The sequence below is a fragment of the Myiozetetes cayanensis genome, unplaced genomic scaffold (assembly GCF_022539395.1).
Source record: "Myiozetetes cayanensis isolate MyiCay16 unplaced genomic scaffold, myiCay2020 scf17, whole genome shotgun sequence".
Classification (NCBI taxonomy): domain Eukaryota; kingdom Metazoa; phylum Chordata; class Aves; order Passeriformes; family Tyrannidae; genus Myiozetetes; species Myiozetetes cayanensis.
This window is the reverse complement of record NW_026087378.1, coordinates 10,951,793-10,974,909: the sequence shown is the minus strand read 5'-3', so window position 1 is coordinate 10,974,909 and position 23,117 is coordinate 10,951,793. Positions and strand designations below refer to the sequence as shown.

The 23,117-nt window shown below is 52.9% G+C and overlaps 1 protein-coding gene across 4 annotated transcripts in view; it reads right to left on the bottom strand.

Moving 5' to 3' along the window:
• Positions 1–2,904: 2,904 nt before the first annotated feature.
• Positions 2,905–23,117, bottom strand: part of PDGFRB (platelet derived growth factor receptor beta) — a 31,904-nt gene continuing 11,691 nt past the window's right edge. For 2 of the 4 annotated variants that reach the window (XM_050312029.1, XM_050312030.1), the window contains exons 2-23: positions 21,819–21,895; positions 20,425–20,721; positions 19,726–19,995; positions 19,439–19,566; positions 18,945–19,119; positions 18,171–18,363; positions 17,843–17,958; positions 17,416–17,542; positions 17,062–17,273; positions 16,226–16,320; positions 15,834–15,966; positions 15,317–15,421; positions 15,097–15,207; positions 14,573–14,726; positions 13,134–13,300; positions 12,802–12,920; positions 11,576–11,698; positions 10,035–10,146; positions 9,648–9,747; positions 9,430–9,535; positions 8,697–8,935; positions 2,905–8,195 (exon numbers count right to left, since the gene is read on the bottom strand). In XM_050312029.1, the coding sequence (XP_050167986.1) occupies positions 8,045–8,195; positions 8,697–8,935; positions 9,430–9,535; positions 9,648–9,747; positions 10,035–10,146; positions 11,576–11,698; positions 12,802–12,920; positions 13,134–13,300; positions 14,573–14,726; positions 15,097–15,207; positions 15,317–15,421; positions 15,834–15,966; positions 16,226–16,320; positions 17,062–17,273; positions 17,416–17,542; positions 17,843–17,958; positions 18,171–18,363; positions 18,945–19,119; positions 19,439–19,566; positions 19,726–19,995; positions 20,425–20,721; positions 21,819–21,867 (3,282 nt within the window). In that variant the 5' untranslated portion in view covers positions 21,868–21,895 and the 3' untranslated portion in view covers positions 2,905–8,044. Of the gene's footprint in view, positions 8,196–8,696; positions 8,936–9,429; positions 9,536–9,647; positions 9,748–9,843; positions 10,147–11,575; positions 11,699–12,801; positions 12,921–13,133; positions 13,301–14,572; positions 14,727–15,096; positions 15,208–15,316; positions 15,422–15,833; positions 15,967–16,225; positions 16,321–17,061; positions 17,274–17,415; positions 17,543–17,842; positions 17,959–18,170; positions 18,364–18,944; positions 19,120–19,438; positions 19,567–19,725; positions 19,996–20,424; positions 20,722–21,818; positions 21,896–23,117 lie in introns of those variants that run through there. The other 2 variants (XM_050312031.1, XR_007628571.1) reach the window with 2 other exon arrangements.

The following is a 23,117-nucleotide window of genomic DNA, read 5'->3' as shown; positions in this document are numbered from 1 at the left end:
AGTGCTGGGAAGGAAGCACAGGGGAGGAAGGTCCAGCCGGGGGGCTCTGCCAGCTGCTCCCAGCTGTCCCAGCAGTGGGGAGGTGACTGGGACACCAGCGTGGGCAGAAAGAGGAACGCTGTTCCAAAATGCACAGAGGTGGCTGCTGAATCTGCATGTGCAATGCCAAGGTGCCAGGCAGCAGGGACGCCCTGCACACTTCCACACCACGGACTGGAGGGGATTGGGCTTCTCCAAAGGGGGCAGTTAGAGAGGCACCAGCAAGACAAAGCCTTGGGTCCAGGAGATGAGAGCACAGCTGACGGTGCTGGAGATGACTAAGAGTCATGGGGATGTGGAGAGAGCTCTTGGTTTTGGCCAGAGGATGGCTGGAGAGCGCGAGGGAGTCCAGGGAGAAAGAAAGACAGCTTTTGGCTGTAGAACGTTTCCTCTCAGCAGTTTTTCCTGGCAGGATGCAAGGAAGAAGAACACAAACTGGAGGCAAAGTGGTGCTCTGGGGGGCTCCTGCCCAGAGCTGGGGGGCTGTGGAGCAGCTGGGCCACAGAAGATGTCTGCCTGATTAGTCTTTCCTCCTTTTAAGCCAAAGGGGCTTTTTTAAAGGATGTTTGTTTCCCTCCTTCTTCTTTTCAAGTAATTTTTTTTTATTTTTGTTTTTTTTTTCCAGGAACAAATGCCAGCTCAGACATAACTGACTCACCAATGTGAACAAGTATTAAACCAGACAGGTTTAATACAGAGAAGGGGAACAGTCTCTCAGCCTCCCTTCTTCTCTCTGAGAGGGTCTCTTGCAGAGCATCTCTGAGGGCAGTGGTCCCAAGGTGACAGCCTGGACTCATGAGTCCCCAGGCTGGACTGAGCACACCTGGGGATTCTCACTGGGACAAGCTGTCTTCTGGGGTCCCTCTCTTTTTGGTGACTCTCTCTTCCTGCCTGCAGGCTGCACTCCAAATCCTGTGGGTGAAAGCAGCAGCTCAGCCACAGAAGTGCTGATGGGGCTCGTGTGCCCAGGCAGCTCTGAGCACGGGGCAGGGACGTTCTCAGAGGAGCTGCAGCCTTACTTAGAGCCCCTTGAAGCCCAGGGATGTCTGTGGAGGCCCTGATGGCCAGGACTGACTTGCTCAGTGCCTGGTTAGCCACAGCCTGGCTGTGGAAGGGGGAATGGAGGCTGCTGTGAGCCCTGGCTGGGAGCACTCAAAGCTTGGGCTTGCTTCCCAGGCTGGGAGCAGGGCTGGGCTATTCCCCTGCAATGAGCACAGCTGGCCATGGTGTCATGCCTGCATGAACTGCCCTGTACCAGTCTGGGGACAAGTGTGGAACACCCATGTCCTGCTGGTGCTGAGCTGTCTGCACCCAAACAGCTACAAATCCTGGCTACAGCAGGCCAGGGTTTGATGCTGCAGTCTGAGATTCTCTGCTTCCCTGAGCTCTTCCATGAGGTGCCTGTCTCATCACTGCAGAGGAGACTTATTTTGGGATGGGGAAAATGCCCTGCTGGTTGTCCCCATGTCTGCCTACTGGTTTCCAGCTCTATGACCCTCTCCTCAGTGCATTCCAACATGCAAAAGGCCTGCCAGGCAGGGATCGGGCCGTGGGAGCCCGCTGGATTCAGGGCTGAGATCAATCAATTCCCTCTATCTGCTTCACCCCAGGCTTTTGCTGAAGCCTCTCTGGAGACCAGGTGATTTTTTTTTTCCCCTGCTGATTCAGCTCCTGGAGAAAAATGTCCCTACTGAGCCGTGCCAGGTGACTCAGAGCATATCTGTGGAGAATCAGCCTGAGCTGGTCAGGGAGCCTGCAAACCTCCTCTCTGGCAAAATGAACAAAGGCAGGAACCCAGGACAGGCTGAGCTGGAAAGGAGAGCCTTGCTGTGACTGGCATCAGACTCTGTAGTGGGTGCCTTGGGCCCTTGGCTACACAAAGGGTTTCCAGGAGCTGAAGGAGGCACAATTGCTGCCAGTGGAGGCTGCATCATGCAGCCTGAAAGGAGAGTCAGCATCAATATGCTTGAACATCAGGTCAAAATCCCTCTTCACAGCAACCCTGTGCTTTTCAAGCACATGGCTCAGAGCAGCTGCAAACAGCTCTGCCTGGGGTCACTTTTAGAGGAGCAGTTTAATTGGAGAGGAGAGAGGAGAAAACTGGACTCAGGAGGTGCCTGTCTGTCATGGGGCTGGGTCACATCAGTGTCCCTGGAGGGGTGACTGGGGAAAGGTGAGGGCAGCAGGGGGACCTGTGGGTCTGAGGGAGTGGTGGTGTGGGAGCCAGTACTTTGGAGTCGCATCTTTTAAGGTTATCAGCAAATTCCTCGTCCTAGAGGGAGGGGAGGAGAGTTGGACTTGAGGAGCCCTGTGCACTGCCATGTCCTGCTTGTGCCCTGCCCCACTGCTGCCTCCAGTCTCTCCCACTGCCCTGAGATATTAAACTATGAGGAAAAATCAACAGTGCTGTGGTGTCTCCCATCTCCTTCAGCCCGGCCACTGTTCAGCCTGGCATCTCCTGTATCTCTACCCTAATCTGAGCACAGACCCCAGGAGCATGTCAAGTCCTTAGTTTGGGGCTGCTGGCCCAAACCCCTGGCACTGGGGATATACATGGGAACAGTTCCCAGCATCCTTCCCTCTATGCACCTGCAACATGCCCCACAGGCTGGCCAGTTACCAGAGAGATCCTGCCCTGCTTGCAGCCCCTTTTCCTTACCATGTCTCCAGGCTCAGCTGTTCCTTGCTGTGCTTCTCTCCACCCGGCTCCCAGCTTGGCTTTCACTGAGCACTGGGGTCATGCACAGAGTATTAACGTGCTTAACCTTCCCCCACGACATGGTTAAGCTGTATTCCCAGCCCCGCCTGAGCGGGAGCAACCAAAACCAGGCAAATGGAAAGAAGAGGTGGAACTTTGCAAAATGAAAAACACCTTTATTTTTAAAACTCTTTTTAAAAAAAAAAAAGTATTTGTAAAAGTTTACAGCATAAAAATAATATCTCACGGCTATAGATGTGACATAGTACAAATCCTACAAGTACATCTGTAAACCTAGAAAAATGTTATAACTCTTTGGTACCTTAGTCTGTACTCTGCTTTTTCCCTTTGCCCTCAGCATGGTTTCTGACAGAGCATGGAGGCAGGTGCTGCAGCTGTTCAGAGATGCTGCAGAGTAACAGCATGATGCCAGCAAGCCAGCACAGAAGGAGTGGGAAAGGGCATGCTACGGGCAAGATTTGCAGTTCTGGTGCAATCAATCCATGGAGGAGGAAAAGACAGGAATGATGGGATGCTGCTCGCCTCCCAGCATCAGCTGGCTTCTCTCCTATCCCTGCAAGAGTCATCTCTCCAAAGTGCTGCTGGAGCCACACTGGAGGAGTCCCCTGCCTTTGCCAAAGCCAACTAGATCCATCTTGGCATGTCCCAGAGACTTCAGATCTCTGAGCGAAACATGGGATCTATGCTGGGACCCCAGCAACCCATGTGCTGGCCCGTGAAATCTGGTTCTTAGCAATATCTGGCCCACTTTGGGCAGGTCTGCAGACAACGTGGTGTCTCCACTGTCACAGGCAGTGCTGGCCACTCAGCATCTGGGCAGGGCTGGGATCTGCTGCAGGGAGGACCTGTGTGTGGTCCAGGAGCTGCTCAACGCTTAGGGAGGACCTGCAGCTGCCCTGGCTGCTCCCTGCTTGGGCAACCACCCGAGGCAAAGGATGTCAAAAGGTTACTGATGGCCACCAAAGGGCAACCTTTGTGTTCTCCAAGTGGGAGCACAGCCAGGCTGCATCCAGGCTCCCCAGGTCTGGCTTGGCAGCCCACTGCTCTCCTGCCCGTGTGGGAGATGCTGTGGTTTGGACTGTGAGCTGGTCATACCAGTCCTGGGACCTGAGCTAAGCACTGAGCCCAACCAGAGCTCTCCCCTGTGCCTCTCTGTTGGAGCAGGGGGTTTTGCCTCCTTAGCACTCCGTGAAATCCCCTTCTCCAGATCTGCCAGCTTTGCACAGGCAGACCTTGGGCTTCCCCACAGGCTGAACCCAACTGCCCAGTGCCCTGATTTTGTGGTGCTGTCTCTCCCCTGGCCCAGAGCCCTGACTGGAAAGAAGGGGAAGAGCTGTTTCTCACTTCTGGCTGACTTCCTTCTGGCTGCACATCTGCGCTGCACTTCTGCCTGCCATCCCCGTGGGACTCCACCACAGTCCCCTTGGCAGGTGAACAGAGACAATTTAGTTACAAGTAAAGTCCGCTGTGCTCTAGATTTCTTAACACGACACAAACAAACACTAAACGTGACGCTCTTGCTTAAAAAAATAACACGCTCAAACCGAGAAGGACAAAAGGATTAAAACCTGTGCACACATCAGTCTGAGAAACATCTTAAATGTGGAAAGAGACACCAAAGTAACACATTAGTTTCTGGGATACACTTAGGTATGTATGAAATAGTGACTGGCAGTAGGATTATGCATATACTGGTGCTGATAACGATGTGACAGCTGCGGAGTAAAATATAATCTACAAATAAAAAGATATTGCACTAGAGATGGGCCCAAGCTGTGGCGTGTGTTCCTTTATGGGGGGCTCAGTTTGGGACCACCTCTGAACACAAAAACACACCCAAACGAAAACGCTGATCATCAAAACTGAAAACTCCAGAGGGACCAGTTCCCTTCAGAGCCTCACTGGAAAAAGCATGGCTACAAAACTGATGGGCCCAGAACAACCAGCCATTTCTCCTGGCCCTCATTCTCCAGGCCATGCAGGCACTGGAATGCTGGCAGCAGAGAAAGAGGGAACATGGGGCTGGAGCTGGCTCCCCAAGTGGAGAGAGCTTGTCTGGGGAGGTGCTGTTAAGTCCCAGCCCTGCCAAGCCCTCTCTTCGAGGGATGCTTAGCAAAACATGTTGGCTGTGCCCAGCTGCCAGCCTGTGCCTGGCTGAGAAGGTCTGCTCCCTGCAACTTGCTAAATGGTGATGGGAATAGCTGGAATGATGCAGGAATAGGGTAAGGACAGGAAAGTACCACAAAGTGCAAGACTTGGCTCTTAAAATTACAGGGCCAAGGACAAACATTTGGTCATATCTCTCTGGAAGGGAAATGGTACCATTTTGCAAAGAGTCTGGCGTACCTACTTTAAGAAGGAAGAGGGAGGTGGGGTTAGCATCCCATCAGCAGCCAGAACAGGTTTTGATCCAAAGAATAATTGCAATGAATCTTCAAATGCAGCACAATGCCACAGGCATCCAAGTGCAGCTAATGCCCAGCTAATAGGACAGGATACTTGGGTTCCCCCAGAAGGGAAAAGATCTCCTCTTTCAGGACAGTAGAAATTATTTGATAGTGGGAAATTAGTAATTCAATTAGCATTTAAATCTGTACAAGATGGAGTTTTAGAAAAGGGTTTGTAAAGTAAATAAGCAAGTGGCCAAAGGCAAGGTGAGAAGGGGTTAATTGATGGCGAAATCTTTGGGCTGGATGGAGGTAGTAAAAGTAGCTCTCTCAGATTGCTCTTGATGCTAGAAGTATTTCATATTTTTATTAGTCAGTCCAGCCCAAAAATAACAGTTTTTTAACAAAATTTGCTGATGACCCAATGTCTGGAACAGCAGGGAGTATCTTGCTTAGAAATGCTGGAAGTGTAGAAAGACGTAGGTGCTTAGATTGGTCAGAGGATGACTCCAAACTGTCAGTATGTTGTGGCTGGGAAAAGGCCAGCATTACCCAAAGCTACACCAGGCAAGTCAAGACCAGCACAGACCAGAACTATTAATGCCCTGTGTGAGGTCTAGATCTGACCTCCCCTGGAGTACTGGATACTTCTGGTCACCTTTGATAGAGAAGGACAAATTGAAAATGGAGCTGGTGCAGACAGGGGCTATCAGGACGATCTGATGTGCCATCCTATGGGCTCAAGTTGCAGTGACACAGATTCTACCAAGCACCTCACATGTTAGAAAAATAAAGTGGTCTGACCCAAAGGATCTCTTAAGTTACTGCTTCTCCTCAGTGAGGATCATTTACTGAACTGTGGCCATAGAAGATGGCTCCTTCATCACAAGCAGGAGGAACAGAGCATGGAAAAACAGTTGTCATTCACAGTGTGTTTCCTATGGATGGTGGGGAATCTGACCACATAGGCTGAAAATACACTCTGCTGGCTGCCAATAAAAGTGCTATTTCTTATGTTCACATTTTACCAAGGACATCAGCCCACAAAACACCTACTTCTCTTTTAGCCACATAAATGGCAGCACTGGAATGGTAGACAACATAAAACAGAAGCTGTTTTGCTGGGGATTTCTGGCAGAAGTTTCATATTTTGGAAAAAAAAAATTTCTCAGTGGCTTTGAAGCCCAGCAAGATGCTGATTGAATTTCTGATTTTGTAAACCTGCCTGTGCATTTCCTGTAGGGTGCACAGAGAGATGTGCATGAGTAGGGCAAAGAAGGGGTTAATGGGAGTGGGGGACATGCAGTGAACAGAGCTCTGGGCACAGTGAAACTCTTTTCAGAAAAAAACCCTGCTAATATAAATGGTGTCAGACCTCTGATTTGGGGGTCCAGCCTTGACCTCTGCAGAGGTGGCATTCACAACTGATTTCAAAAGCCTGGTGTTCCTCCTGCTTTGAGTCTCCTTGTTCAAGTGCAGCTGAGAGCACAAAAGCCCCAGGCCTGCCTGTGAGAAGCGAGGAAGGAGGTGAGAAGCAGGAGGAAGGTCTCTGCCCATTTAGTCTTCAAAACTCTTTCCAAGAGAGCAGAATCCTCCCCAGTTTGTCTTGCTCTGCCTGGTTCCCTATGACACTTCACAGTCTTGGCTATGCCTGACCCCCAGAAGGTGGCAGGGCATGAGACACAGTTCAGCTGTGACCAAAGAACTTCCCAGCTTCTCTCCCTCTCTCCCTTTGGAGCTGTCCCGGGGTTGGTGTTCTGGCATTCTGATAGTCTTGCTGTGAGCCAGGAAAGAACAGTGAGACCTCCCATCCTGAGAAAGGGTGTTCAGGTGAACAGTTTATCAAAGGTGAGCCCTGGCTTCCCAAAGATAAGGCACGAAGATTCTGCAGCTGGCGTGGTTATATGATTTCCCAGCAGATGAGCTGGGCTTAGTGGCAGCAGATTAATGAATAGCCATATTGCTTCCTTATACTGGCCCTGGCTAGTGGATTAATATAATTGTTCCCTTTAAATCTTCGATGGAGAATAATTAGCTTAGTGTCCACACAGATGACACAAAAAACATTAACTGCCCTCTTTGCTTCTATAACCAAGTCATTGTGAGAGCATTTGGAGTTGCTGGCATCCCACTGGACATCCTGGTGCCGTGCTGGGCACAGAAGGGTTCCACAAAAGGGTGTGACAGCCCATAGGTGAGTGCAGAGCTGTTCCCCAGAGCCGTGGGTACCTGTAGTGCTTGTGATGCTCTATCCCAAAGTCAAGAAAGCTCTGTCAAGAAAGGAAAATGGTAATTCAGTACCTCCGAGACGCTGGCTGGTCTCTTCAGGACTTGGCCGTGCTTGGAGGAGAATCCAATGTACTCTTGACCTCCAGCAGCTGAAGGTTGGTGTTGCAGCTTCTCTACACTCCAGTAATGGGCTCCAGGCAAATCATCTGTCCCAGTGGCATTTCACAGAACCACTGCATGGCTGGTGCTGAGACCATCAGAGAAGTGCTGGTGCAGAGGAGATGAAACTCATTGCCATGGAGGGGGAAGAGGCTGGAGTATCATCTTAGCAACGCAGAAAGTGGCGTCTCTTGTGGACATCAAACCCACATCTTCCACTTGAAAAGGTGTTGGTCTATGAGATGTCTCCCTCCTGCAGTGGTTTGGTCACTGAGGAGGATTTGGCAGTGATCTGCAAGGTTTCTGGCACTGAGCCACCTCTTTATAAGGGGGAAGGGGATGACAATGGGGAAAAGTCTTTAATTCCCCACCCAACACTGGGAAGGGAAGGAGGGAAGGACGAATGCTGGGACAGGAGGGGATGTCCTGATGTACATGGCTCTCTGTGGCATGAGGGTCAGCCCCTCAGCTGGCCTCTCCCTAAGGAGATGCAGAGTCAGCCCAGCCCTGACTACAGAAAACTCTCCTCCACTTCTTGGTGTCCTGTGGTTGGCTCCTGGCAGCCTGGCTGGGGGTCGGATTCCTGCTCCTCGTCCTGCCGGAGGCCCAGGGGGCTGTCACAGGATATTGTAGATGACGTGTTGGCCTCGTTCAGCACAGAGCTGAAGGGAGACGAGAGGGAGAGAAAAGTGAGTGTTTTGTCCCAAGTGTCCTGGTAGGAGAGGATTCCCAGGAGCTGAGAAGCACGTCAAGCTCCCAGCAGCCTCACTCTATCTGAGTAGCTTTCCACAGGGGAACAGGCCATACCAGCTTGATCTGTTCAGCCCTCAAACAAACACAACACACAGCTGGTTAGGGTCTGCAGAACATGGTCCTCTGTGTGCCTTCCTCCTTGTGGGTGGGGTCACTCACTTGTCCCCACCTGTGCTGGCTGATGTGCAGGGATGTGACACGGTGCCCTATCTCAGCTCATGTCCCAGCTCCTCTGGTTCATCTCCATCCCTCTGGGCTCGTGCAGGTCACAGCACCTCAGGTGGGGAGACACTGCCCTCCTCCTCTCCCACCGCTCTATCCCCCAGCAGAGCATCCCCCTCCCCTTGAGGCCCCCATTTCAGATTTGGGTAGTCAGGGGAAAGGACAGCATCCAGAAGGAGTGTTTTTACCTGGCCCGGCTGATGGAGGCCTCCTGAGGGAGCTCGCAGGTTGCCTCGGGTTTGGGGTCGGGAAGGGGGATGATGTAGTCGTTCTCTCCCCCGTTCTGGTGCACAGCTGTGTAGAGGATGCTGCCAGGGGGGGAGCTGGCAGCCAGCCGGGCGTTGTTCAGCCCAGGAATTGTGGGTCTTGTGCGGACAACAGCGGGGTGGTCACTCCTCATGAACTCTTCATCCACCTGCTGGTACCTCTGCTCTCGCAGGGAAGGTGCACAAAGAAAGAGGAAGGTCTCGTGAGTGTGGAGGACGCATTTGTGTTGTGTTTGCTTTCCCTGCCTGCCAGAGTTTTCTGAGAGGGGCTGGGTTCAGCTACCCTGACACCACCAAAGATAGGTCATGGACGTTTCCTGAGGAGAGCTTAGTGGTACTACTTCACAGCTCCAAAATACCAAACAGTTGGAGGCAGTTGATCTCCTGCCAGCTCTGATTTCCGCAGTTGCTGAGATACCAGCTGCCTGTCTGGCAGTGCTGGTTGTCTCAGCAATGTCCCCAGGACGCCCAAACCACCTTCATTGGCTGTTCCAACTAATCACAGCAACATTCTCTGGCACTGCAGCACTAAACACTGGTCTCCAAAGCCTGAGTGAGGGTCCTCACCACGGCAGCACACTTCTCAGAGCACTGACCCTCTCCTGTCCCTCCAGCTGGCTCTGTTCTGACCCAGCACAGGGCCCTTTGGACATACCTTTCTGTAGCAATCCACCAGGAGGTTTCCCATAAGCACCACGAGCTGTGAGAAGGATGGTCTGATCTCAAACTTCTCCTCCCAGCACTTCTGCATGATATCGTAGCTGACAAGGGGGAAAGGAGGGCACTGGTGAACAGGCAGGTGGGGAAAACCAGAGGCAGAAATGCTTCTGTAGTTTGTGTAGGGCAGGTTCAGGACAAACACATGGCACTTACATTTCATCAGAGGCGTGGGTGGGTTTGGACATCCTATAGCCACGTTTGATGGCGTTGTAGAACTGTTCATTCATTGGCAGTTCAGGGTATGGAGTCCCTCCTGGGCATAAAGGGAGAGCAGAAAATCAGACTGGTGGATTGCCTGGCACCCTCATGCCAACATGCATTTTACATGAAAATTTCCTTCTTAATTTACCTTTCCTGTTTCATTGCACTTCCAAATGCCAGTGTCAGCATGGGAGAGAAGGAGACAGGGAATTAAGTGCTACTCTGGCTGGTAAGATTGGGACTTGGGGATTAGAAATGGATTTTTATTGTCACTGTGAAGGGATCCTGCTAGCATGTTATCAGACCTAAAGACACCACCATGGTCTCCAAGGCACTTACCAAGGGTGAATATCTCCCAAAGGAGAATCCCAAAAGACCACACATCACTCAAGGTGGTGTAGAGGTTGTTGAAGATGCTTTCTGGAGCCATCCACTTAAGGGGCAAGAAGGTCTAAGAGGAAATAAAAAATGAAATAAGAAGAGAGTCAGCTGCATCTACAGCTCTTGTTTAAACAGGTAAGAGCCTGACACCCAATTTCAAGGAAAGAAGACCCTTCAGAGCTGCCTGTCAGCCCAACACATTTGTTGACATCTGCTGTCAGCCAGTTCTTGGAGGGACCAGTTGCCTCTTTGTTTGTGCAGAATGGACCCAGCAGGCAGGAGGAAAGAGTGGGTGTGTTACATCCATTTCCATCACAACCTGCCGTGATTAATGCACACACGTCACGGTGTGCATTCCCAGCTCTTGAGGAGGCCACTGATTTGCACAACATGACCAAAGACTCCTGAAGAAAGTCCAGGCCTATCTGGACTTTGGAAACCTGAGACCAGGCTGGAGAGGGCTAAGGGATAACTAGAAAAGAGCCAAAGGCTATGTCCAGCGTTTTTCTGTTCTTACTTACTCAGAGTGATACATAAAAGGAGACCTCACTTGACCAGCTTGTATGCAGCACTGGCTGTGCTGCTCCTGGGATTTGCTTGCACAATGAATACCAAAATAATCTCCAGGAAGGATTGCAAAGGGGCTCAGTTTCATTTCCCATTTTGGACAGCAAAGAAGCTGTGCCCAGGCTGGACCAAAAACCTCAGCCCCTCTACAGGAGGGACTCCTTGCCCAGACCCTGAGTGCCTGTCTGACAGCACATGCAAATGGGATAAAACACGAGAGAAGTTAGGTAGTCCATAGATTAGATAGAGAGGGGAGTTTAAGGGGCATGACTCCTCTCTCAGCTTTCCCAGCCTCAGTTTCTCTGGGAATTACATGGCTTGCTTTGCTTGGGGTTGCATATTCCCAAATGCCACAGGACTGGAGTGGATGTGCTGTTGTTGAAGTCACAGGGGAGGTTCTGGAGAACCTCAGTTAAAGCCTCATCTTCTCCTGCCTCGAAAGATTGGAGACAACTCTCTGGAAAGTAGCTGTTTGCAGGAAGACACTTCCTCCTACTCTGTGGTCTAGTGGTTAGAGCAGAATTCTGTGAACTTCTTCCCAGAGTGTCCAGTGACTCACTGCAGCCCTGCCACACTGCCTAACCTTGCCCTCCTCCTGCCTGCAGCTCAGGACAGCGCTCAGAGCCAGCAGGGAAGGGATGCAGCACTGCTGCCAGTGATGGGGACACTGTACAGGGGACAATCCCTGGTTTTGCTACTGCTGCTGCTCAGGTTCTTCTGTAAAGAGCCAGGAGGTGTGGGCATGCACCTCTGCTATTCCACAGTGTGCAGAGCATGTGAGGTGCAGGATGGTTGACACCATTTCCCAGGAGTTCTGCCCTGTCACCACCTCTGGGCACAACAATGGACAGGTAGCTCACAGGGGGACCACGTAGGAGGTGCCAGGCCCAGAGCTCAGGGAAGAAGGGGCTTGCATGGCTCCTGGTACTCACACTGCCTTTGGAGATATAGTTGGAATCCCTCATGATGTCCCTCGCCAGACCAAAGTCACAGATCTTCACCAGCTTCCCCTCACAGATGAGGACGTTCCTGGCAGCCAGGTCCCGGTGCACACACTGCAGAGGGAGAGAGGACACTGTCACTGAGAGGGGTCCCCAGACAGCCCAAGGAAGCAGCCCAGCTCCAGCACTAGCCCATTCCTGGGGCTGCGGGCATAGGAGTCACCTCACATAATTTCAGGCATCTTCTCCACCTCTAGGGACAATCAGGTTTCAACCACTAGCAGAGCTACCACATTTTCACTGCTTGCCTGGACTGCTGCCCCCATGACAGCAACAGACACGCAGATCTGGCAAGGGGAATCTGAACAGCAGAGAGGGGATTGCCAGGGACTGACCAAGCAAGGGGGCTTGGTGGGCTGGCAAGGAAGGGGTGTTTTCATATCAGTTTGAATAATCCAACCCAGCAGTCTGAAGACATCAGAGTTACACCAGCCTAGCTTGTGCCTCCTGGTATGCCACCATGCTGGAAGTTTCTGTAGGAACAGCCCTGAGGTTTGCTCCACAGGGGAGCACTGACTATGCTAGGGATCAAACTGTCTGGCTGGAGGCAGAGAGCCAGGAATTTCTCTCCGCACGTCATTGATGCCATTGATGCCTTTTCTTAGCCCTGCCCTGTGCGATGCTTCGCACGATCCAGCTGCATTACTGCCTGCCCTGGGCTAAGCCAGACCTTAGGAAATCCCAGAGCTTAGTCCTCTACGGGGGCTTAATTTCCACTGAACAAGCACTTCTGATGAGTCCTGGGGTGCTCAGAGCACATGGTGAAATAGGGGTGTCCAGTAAGAGTAGATAGTCTGCTGCAGAGTGCCTTGTACTGTAGCACAGGGAGATTATCAGTTTGGTCATCTTGGTAAATAGGGATGATATAATGCCACAGCTGTGCTGAACATGGCTGGGGAGGAGCACAGAGTCAGGGAATTTGAGGTCTGAAGCTCGACGTGAGCCAGGGCAAGCTGTCACATGCAAATATAGTCATGCTGATCCCCGGAGCTGTGTTTCCAAAGGAAGTGGTCAGCAGCTCTTCAACTGCACGGCCACTTCTCCCAGGAGGAGTTTGGCACGGGCAGAGGGACAGCGAGCAGAGCTGACCACAGGACATGGCAGAGCACTGTTGGCCTCCACCACAGCAGGCACCACAGACCCGCCAGCACACGTACATTTTTGGAAGCCAGGAACTCCATCCCATTGGCCACCTGGAAGCTGAAGCCCACCAAGTCCATGTAGCTGAGGAGCGGAGACTCGTTTATCAGTGTCACCCGGTCTGTCCTTTCAGGGGCTGGAGAGCAAGCAGAGATGGATGTTGGTTACCCAGCACACTGGTGGGTCTCCTGCCAGTGGAAGGACACACTGGGGATTACCCTGCCTCCAGCAACAAAGGGGCAAAGCCAGGAGCTCTCACTGTGAGGGCATCTGCCACCACTGCTGGACAAATCCCAGAGGTATCCAGCACCCAAAGCACCTCTCCCTCTGGCTGTGGCCAAGCTGTTACCTGAGGGGGAATAGCTGTCCAGCTCATATGGGGTGCCATAGTTAGAGGACTCGATGTCAGCGTACTTGACTTCACCCTTCATGTCAGACATGGGCACATAGTCCAGGGAGTCATCCTTGCTCATGTCCATGTAGCCCCCATCACTCTCGACAGACATGGAGAGGTGACTGTGTGGGGAAGCAAAGAGGCTGTTCAGATCCAGAGAAGAGGAGGAGACACAAGGGATGGGGGCAGTGATTTGTGAGCCCTCAACCCCAGCACTGCAATGTCCCAGAGAGGAGGGAAAGAAACATGGATGCAAAGATGTGCAAATGGCACTGGAGAACTCCTACCACCTAACGCACAGAGTCCTCAGTGCTGGCTTCAAACAACCCTGCTGTATTCCCCTGAGGGTCTCCAGATGTCCTTGCCCACAGGCTGAACCTTCTCATGCTCACCTTCCATGATAGACCACAGGATTGGCTCAGCACAGCTCCACAGGTGCCCCCAGGGCAGGAGGGTGGGCAGGCAACCCCCTCCACCTTGTCTGTGCACATTCCCAGGCTGGCCAGGACTGCATGGAGAAGGCTGACCCGAGTCAGCAGGATATAACCCTCTGTCCACAGCTAAATCTTCCCTGTTTGGATCAGCACCTCTCCCATGGGTGAGCAACAACTGCATCTGGGAAGCAGCACTTTGAGGCCTTCTAGAATGCAGGTGCTGGGCAAGGGAAACCTGCAACACAGTCCAGAGCTGTGGGGCACATCCACACAGGCTGGGGGCTCTATGCCTAGTGCTCAGGAGGATCTCGGCTGCCTTCAAGCAGGAAAGGCAAGGGGAAGCTGTAACACTGCTCTATTTTACTATTGTTTTGGCTTGTTGGAAGGAAATGCTGCTTTCTAACTTCCCATGGGACTATTTCTCTGTGCTGCTTGTGCCTGCACCCCTTACAGCTGGCAACCAGATGAAGGACCCTTTCCTTGTGGCACCTCTTGTGCAACAGCCCTCCTTCTAGCACTTCTCTCTTAGGCTCAGTAGCAGCACAGCCTGCCCTGAAAACACAGAGTAGAGGTCTCCAATGTTTAAGACATGCTGGAAAACCCTGTGTCTCTGTACTCAATGCATAGCTATAGCTACGCCAATGAAGTTAATGATGCGAGGGAATATTCCCAACTGGCATGGAGCAGGCAGCATGTGTGCTAGAAAACTCAGACTCCAGGACACACAGTTTGCCTCTGCTAACTGCCCACTGCAGGAGCTGTTTGGAGGTGGCTGGTTAGCATGTGAGCTGGTCTGACAAGGCAACAGAGCAGCCAGCTGTGTCCCAGTGCTGGGCCAGTGTGGATTTCTCTGGTCTGGAGGAAATGTAGGTATCCTTCCTGGCAGTGGCAGCCTCCCTCATCTATGGGGTCAAGGTGGGGTAGGCACCAGGGTGGAGGAGGGTGCTGCTTTGCAGGTACCTGTGCACGTGGTCCTCCTTGGGGGTGTTCCCGTACAGCTCTGCCTCTCGCCGTGCCTTCTCTCCGTAGGACTGCAGGAAGGTGTGCTTGTTGCGGTGCAGGTAGTCCACCAGGTCCCCGTAGCGGCAGTACTCGGTGATGATATAGATGGGTCCTGGAGGGAGGGAGAGAGCACCAGTGTCAGCCCTGCTTGGGCCACCACAGCAGTGAATTTCATCCCACAGGGACATTACCAGAGTGCAGGATGCCTAGGCAGGGACAGGGGGAAAAGCCATCTTTCTGATACTGAGCGTTTTTGGCCTTTGAAGTTTGTGTTTGTGGAGGGAGGTGGGGATTAACTGACACATACCTTCCCAGTTTCAATCAGGTTGTAAGAAAGGCATTCAGAGCCCCACAAGGCTTTCTTAGGGGAAGGGTGAATCATTATGAACCGGAAAACAGGAATTATTCTGTTTGAGGACAGTTCTCCTCAGCACATCCCAGGACAGCAGGAAGAGGAGACAGGGTGCTCAGGGCTCATCTACCTCCTTTGGTGCAGGCCCCCAGCAAGTTGACAATGTTGAGGTGAGGTCCCAGGTGGCTCATGATCTTCAGCTCAGACATGAGGGCTTGTTTCTCGCTGCTCCGGGCTGTGGCTGTTGGGGAGAGCTGGTGTGAGCAGCAGGGCAAGGAGGGAAGTGCATGGCACTGTTTGGTCTTGTGGCTTTTTGGATGGCGGAAAGGGGTTGTGGGGGGACAACTCACACTTGAGCATTTTGACTGCCACTTTCATGGTGGACTGAGAATGGCTCAGGCCATGGGCTGTTGCCTCCACCACGCGACCAAAGGCACCAGAGCCGAGAGTGCGTCCTGCAAGGAAACAGTAAGAAAATTAAGGTGGAAGTGGTTCTGGAGGAGAGGTGAAGAGAGGAGCTTGGAAAAGACAAGGCCCCCCTCTGAAACCACACCAGTCTTGCTGCAGTTCGTCCTGGTGGGCACGGACATGGCCGTGAGCTGTGATATTTGGGGTTGGGGCTGTTTTCCAGAACTGCCAGCAGCAAGAAATGGTAGCCAGGAATGACTCAGTGTTTCATGCCAAAGTGGGCAGCTGGCCTCCCACCATGGTTCTAGACGGTCCCCCTGTTCAAGGACCACATCATATCTCCAGGGATCTCTGTGTCTATTCTGTGTTGGTCTCTTTTGGAGATCCTAAAGCAAAACTTATCGCCCCCAGACAGCCAGGGCCCCAGGGGTACATCAGTGGGACCTGCAGATCCTTTACCTAACACCAGCTTGTCCCTGGGCACCTCCCAGGTGGAGTCGTAAGGGAGCTGCATGGGATCCACGTAGATGTACTCGTGCCCATCGGAGCTGACTGACTCAATCACCTTCCAGCGGATTTCATAACGAGGCTTCTGGAAAAGGGAGCAAAGGGAAAAGAGACACCTGAGAGGCTGAGGGTCAGAGAAGCCATGGGGGATGTCGGTGGGCTTTGTTAGGGAGTGTTTGATCCCTGCAGCCATTGCCTCATTTCCCATGTAGTCTGGGAATGTCAGGGGCATGCAGGCACTGGTGGAGGCCCATGGCCCCTGGCATGGCTGGGACATCATCAGGCCCAGCCACCCTAATGTGGGGGTGCCACTGTGTCAGCCTAGAGCCACTCTCTTCTTTTACCTTCTGCCACAGGACGATCAGGATGATGAGGGAGATGACAGTGAGGACCAGCAAGGCCAGGATGACAGAGATGATGACCACCTTGAACGGCAAGGCTGCAATGGAAACAGGGACAGCAGTCAGACTCCTCCATCCCTGCATGGCCTGGGGAAAGGAGGGGACAGCAATACAAGTGTCCCCACACCCTTTGCCTTCCCTCCCTCAGGTCACTGCCCCCCTTCTGCTACATTCTTTCCCCCAAGACCTTGACTCTGAGCTCTCCTCTGTGTGGGGACCACCTCTGTCCTCTCCTCCTGGTCAGACTTGCCCAGCACTTGCAGGGCCAGCCCCCCAGGGATGATGGAGCGATGGGTTGTTACCACCTGTTGAAGGGTCTGCTGCAGAAGGGGTTTGGCCATGGGAGGGTGTGAGGAGCTAGAGGGGCTGGTTTGCTCTGGGGGAGAGCTGGTAGCCCTGGGACCAGGCTTAGACCATCCTTCCTCATATTTGGGATGTTCAGCACACAGATGTTCAAGTCCGTGGCACCATCTAGTGACTCATGGGCTAATAACAAGATACCGAGGACCTGCTCAGGTCTGTTGCTTGCCTCCCTGGGGAGATGACCCTGCCAGTGCTGCGAAGAGGATGTCCATGGCCAGTGGACCTGAGGGCTCCAGACTTCCCCTGGAACAACCTTTTCTTGCTCAACCCAAAAGGGGCTTCATTTTCGTCAGAAACACCCAGTTATTCCTGCCTCTGAGGGCTGCAGCCCTGGCTCCCAGCACCTCCAGGCTGGAGCCACAGACAGAAAAGCCCAGCTCCCCTCCACTGGCTCCAACACCTCCCTCAGCCCTCACCGTGCGGGACCAGAGTGATGTCCTGGGAGTTGGTGCCCAGGAAGTTCTGCACGGTGCACCTCAGGAGCAGGGGCTCGTCCAGCCTGTGCAGCTGCAGGGTGCTGTTCACGCGGAAGACCCGCCGCTCCGCGTGGTACGTGGCGTTGGTCTGCAGCCCGATCTCGGCAGACTCGTTCCCCAGCAGCCGGGTGGGCTGGCCCTTGGTGCTGCACCTGGTCCAGGGGGAGGATAAAGGCACCTGAGAGGCAGCTGGGACCACGCCCAGGTGTGTGGCCGGCAGGATACAATTAAGTAATGGTCTATTGTTCTAATAAATGCAAGAATACAGCTGTTCCCACGGGCTCCTCCACTCACCATTTGATGTCGCTGCAAGTAGACCAGCTGATCTCTGGCTGGGGCATGCCCTCAGCAGAGCACGTCACAGTCTGCTCCCCACTGCTGGCACTGCTGTTCTCCTTGAGATCCACCACTTTGGCTGGCACTGAAACCAAAAGACAGTGGTGGGAATTAATCCTCCTTTCTGACTGCAGGATGAAAGGGCAAAGTGATTCTACTACGGAATGTGAACTGTACTGCGTCCCTACCATAGCCTAGGGATGAGGCAGGACTCACCACATCAGTTGTGCTTTATTTTTGAATGCTAACAGCAAAAAGAGAAAGTTTTGGAGCTGTAGCCAGAGGAATAAGGGCTTCAGCCTGAGGGTTCTGCAGCAAAGGACGGTGCCACCACCTGAGATTGCTCCCACACTCCTCAGCCCTGCATCTCCATGCCCATCCTCACCATTTATCTGCAGATGGAAGGACAGCTCCTGCTCATCATCCTCATTGAAAGCCCGGATGGTGTAAAATCCTCCTTCTTCCTGCTTCACCCGCACCAGCACCAGAGCCGTCTGGTACCTGGGGGAGACACAGCCCCAGAGTGATGGGTGTGGGAAGGTACCTGGGGACTGATAATGCCTGGAGGAAACCAGCTCCCACCCACCTGAGGCATGCTCAAAATCCACTCATGGAAAATTATTCAACCACCAACTGTGTCCAAACAGCAGTTTGGAGGTTACTTTGTGAAGTATCCTCTCCCTGCACCCCAGTGAGAAATTATGGGCTCCCACCTGGTTTCTGAGAGGTTCCTGCTGGTCATGGTGAACTCACTGCTGCTCTCCATGGTCAATGTCTTGTTGTTCTTCAGCCACACGATGCTGGGTTGGGGATAGGCCTCCACCTCCACCTGGATGGTGTGGCTCTTGTGGACCTCGGCGTACACTGTGCTGGGCAGGTGGGTGTGGAAACGCACAAAGCCGCGCTCTGAGAGGAGGCAGAAGGGATAGGGGGGATCAGATTGAGAAATAATCCCCTCTCCGTCCCTTTGGACAAACACGGATCTGGAACAAAACTCTCTGAACACCCAGAAATGGTGGGGCAGCTCCAGATCCATCCCTTGAGGTTTCAGGCTTGTGCCTGAGGGGAGTGTGGTTGCAGAGCCACACTGGAGCAGAGGAGCTCACAGGGCAGCAGCCTGTGGCTGTTATTTTGGGACATAAAAGGGATGGGGCAGGTCCCCTCAAATTACACAAAAGAGGACAGATGGAGGTGGGAGGTGACAATATGTCTCCACATCACCTTGGCACTGCACAGTGCAGAAGAGCTCTTACCCATACCCTCAAGTGTCTTAAAGGGTCACAAAAGCCACGGTGGGAGATCAGGGATGCTTTGAAGCCAAGAAGTGGGCAGGGGTGACATGGGGTGAGGATTTGCTCTTTGCCATGGTTACTTAGAGCAGAGGTTAGGAGGGGAGAGTGTGCAGAGAGGAGAGGGGGTCACTCTGGGACACCCTGTTGGGATGCCCACATGGTTTGCTGGCTTTGGGCGCGTGGGCAGCAACGCACCGATCACTTGGACTGTGATGTCTTTGCGGTCTGTTTTCTCATGGTAGCCCTCGGAGACATTGCAGACGTAGGTCCCACTGTCCTCCAGCTCTGCATTCTGGATGATGAGGATGGAGCGGATCTCGTGGGTGGATCCGGGCAGGAAGTCGGTCACCGGCTCCACAGCCTTCCCTGCCTGCACAATGAGACAGGACACAAGGTCTGAGGAGTGAAGAGCATGTTCTGCCATTAGAGCTTTAAAGCTAGGCTGACAGGGAGGGATTTGGAAGGGGTAGAGGACCCCAGTCTGGTTGCCACAGGGGCAGGGAAAATGCACAGATGAGAGTCCATTGAGACAGCCTTAATTCAAGGATATCCCCATCAAACCTCCCTGCGCAGCAGTAGCATCATCCCACATGGGGATTCTGCTATGGGATACTGATGAGTGATTGCCATGGGACAGCTGGGCAAAGGCCAGAGCTGCTGCCTGGATCCTGTGGGTCTGGAGCACTCACTTGTTTGCGGGGATAATCCCAGTTGAAGTTGACCAGCTCGTTGCCACTCACGGTGCACAGCACGGTGACGTTTTCGCCCTGCCGCACTATGGTCTGCACTGCGCTGATGGAGACGTTCACAGATGACACTGTGGGAAAGGTGGGAGAAAGACAGGACTAAATCCAGCCTCCAAACTGATCAGGGCCATCACTCAGGAGGCAGAGGGAGATTTTTGGTGTCCCCTGCCATTGGGCTGAAGGAACAGCCACAGCAGGCACACAGCTATGGTGAGACAATGGCAGCTCACCCTGGATCCTGTAGACATAGAAGGTGTCTGAATCCACCTCCTGGTCATCCACGAATGTCCGGCAGAAATAGGTCTTGTCCTCAAAGAAGCCTTTGAATCCTTGTTGTGGATCATAAGCAGCTGGGATGGGATTCTCCACCTTCTTCTCATAGAGAGTCACCTGCATCCGCGGGTTGGTCACACGGCATGGGATGACAGCCTCTGTGTAGCCCGTGATGAAGATGAAAACCTCTTCAGAGGTGACTGCGGGGAGGAAGACTAGGGAGGGATCTGTGGGAGAGAGGGAACACTGGTTACAGAAACATGATTGAAACTTAACCAGGACTGCTCTCTGCTCCTCTGGGAATGTTCAAAAACAGGGCCCTGTCTCCACACTACTGGAATGCTTCTTCCCATGTGCCCCATGGTAAAGTACACCTCTATGCTGTGGGCTTGTCAAACGTCTCCTGAAAGGGTGAGAGAGACCCAAAACCACCTTTGTCCCCTACCACTTGTCCCAGTACACCACACATGGGTGCCTCCACGAGCTGGCATACCAGAGACACACCACAGCCAGAGAGATCTGCCATAAGGGCTCTCCTAGGAGGGATTTTGGAGGCCAGGTGCTTGAAGACAGAATAAGACAATAATTCAAATCCCTCTTTCTCCTAGTTGCTAAACCCTGTGGAAACGTGGAGACAAGGGCACGCTGTTCCCTACCTGGAACGTAGATGTACAGGGCTTTCCTCTCCGCCGGTTCTGGAGCCTGCTCGGGGCTGTAGGTGCACGTGTACTCTCCGGTGTGATGGCCTGTCACATTCCTGAGGGTGAGGTTGCTGACGAAGACACCATCCCTGTGCTCCAGTGAGGCAGAGAGGGGCTGACCGTCCCGTTCCCAGACCAGTGCTCCGTCCCCGTAGCACAGGAGGGAGAAGGTGCTGTGGAGGCCGAGCTCCAGCTCAGTGTCTGTGGGCTCGATGTGCAGCCTGCTGACCACGGACATCACCTCCAGCAGACCTGAGAGAGGAAGGAGATGAGACCAAACTGGATTCCCCTGAAATCCAAGCAGCAGCAAGCTGGAGCACCACCTCACACCAGTGTATTTGCTTTGTCCTGTCAGCCTTTACACTGAAAAAGAGCCTTCCTGGATTTGTCCTCCTTGGCATCGCCATCACTGAAAACCCATGTTCTCCTCAGAAACCTCCCACCAGCCTAGACCTTGGTGGTTCACCCTTCATTCCCTGCACCTCCTGCAGCACTTACTGGAGAGCAAATAAGACATCATGTTCAAAGTAGCCCTTGCTGCCTGTGGCAATGCTGGGTGGAGGATCTCCCATTTTAGGCTTTAACTGGGTCTGCCTCCATCCAACCTTTCTGCAAGGTAACTGCACCCTCAGTGCCACCCAGTGCTGCTGCCCAGTGTCATCAGGATGGCTCAGGAGGGACTTGGGGCAGCGTTAAACTGGGGGGTTAAACAGAGTGAGAGAAGCAGCCATGCTCTGATGCTGGGTGTTGGACCGGCCCCAGGAGCATCCTTGATGAGTACAATGCTGGAAATAGGTGGGACCTGGGCCTCCCCCACATATTTCTCCCATTTTTGGCTTTTATACATCTTATGAGCTGACCTAGATGGCCCAGGGAGATGACAGTCTATATGATCATATTGCTGACCCCAAAATGAGCCTGTCTCTGTAAAGCAGAGATATGCACCTCTCAGATGCACCCTCAAAGGTCTGGGAAGGCCATGCATTTAGTAGGCAAGGGGGAGAGGAGGAGAGGAGGCAATTCCATGCTCTTATAGCTGCCTCTCCACAGGGACAGGGTCAGACAGGGCACAGAGCAGGCTGAAACAATGTCAGTTTACGAGAGAGTGAAAAAGGAATAAAAGCAAAACCTTGCAGGAAATCCTTTGGAAGCAATAGAGCAGGCAAGGTCTTCCTGAATGGCTCCCTGTGTCTATCCCAGCTTCCTTGCTTCACCCTTTGTCCAGATGTCCCAGTAGGGCTGGGACATGTGCTCCTCCCTGGTGTCCCCGTGGGTGGGCAGAACAGCTGCCAGGGGACAGCCCCAGGGATCCCCCATTCCTGCACACCCTCCCCAACCACAGCACTCACCAGTGAGGATGAGGAGCCAGAGAGACATGTTTGGAGCAGGGCACAGCATGGTGGGGTCCAGGCTTGGTGGCTGAATCCTGTTCAAGAACAAAGTGGGATGAGCACAGCACTCAGCCATCCCTGAGCCCCCACCCACGCCCTGGGCTCCCTTCTCCACCTCAGAAACCTCCCACCTCTTTCCAGTTTTCAGCCTTTCCCGCCTGTCAGGGTGGCTCGTTGGTTGCTTCTCCCTCACGCTGGATCTCCACAAGGAGCAGTTTCTAAGGCATCTCCCTCTGGTAAACAGGGATTTTGCTGGAGGTTCCAGCAGTTGTGTCAATTCTTGCTCATCTCTGCTGGAAATGCCGCTCCCCCTTCGGAAGAGCCCTGCCTCCCTCCCTGCCTCTGCTCTGCCACTTGCCTTTTTTTCCCTTAGTTTTTCTTCCTTCAGTCCCACTGAGATAAAACTTGCTAGAAAACAGATCCCACTGCAACCCTCCCACATTGTTTGCTCCTTCCAATGAAATAAAAGAAGCCTTGTCGTGGTACTTGGTTGCTGGCTGGGGTTAAAACACAAGCCTGAAGAAATCCTACAAAAATGAGTTTCTTGTATTTAACTTTTAAATTTATATATTTAAGAGGGTTTTTTTGTTAAAAATCCTTTTAATCACAAATTCTCAAATTTTCCACAGAGATTTTTCAGCCCTCCCTGGTGCAAACCAAGAGCCCAGAAGAGACAAGATCAGATTTCCCTAAAAGCAGGAGTCTGTCCCCTGTGTATTGGGGTGTTGGGTAACCTTTCTTTTCATGCCTGCAGGGATGGCAATGAGTATTTCTGAAAAGCAAAATGAACACACTAACAAGGCAAAGAGCAAGGGGAAAGGCTTCCTCTGTGCCTGGGCAAAGCTGGGGCAAAATGAGTTCAGTGGTCCTGACCTTGGGGACGCTCCTGCAGGGAGCTGAACTTCATGGTTCAGCCACGCTGCAAACCCGGGCTGAGCTCCTGCCCTGCCCCTGGGGCACGTCCCAAGGCACACCACGAGGAGAAGCCCCCTGCGATGCCCGCAGTGCTCTGGGGAGCTGCTCACCAGGCTCGAGGATGGTTAAGGGCAACCTGAACTGGCTGACCTGGCCCCAGGCACCGTCTCTTACTGAGCTCTCTTCAGCCTCCTGGCCCTGGAGTGGCCTCCCGGTCTGCTTGATGTTAAGGAGGAAATGGTTTTTAAATGACGTGCGTTTGTCAGATGTTTTTATTATTCTCTTGCTTTGGCTCAACAAAAGTCTGATCTACCAGCAAATCCTTCCAGGTCTCCAGCTTAT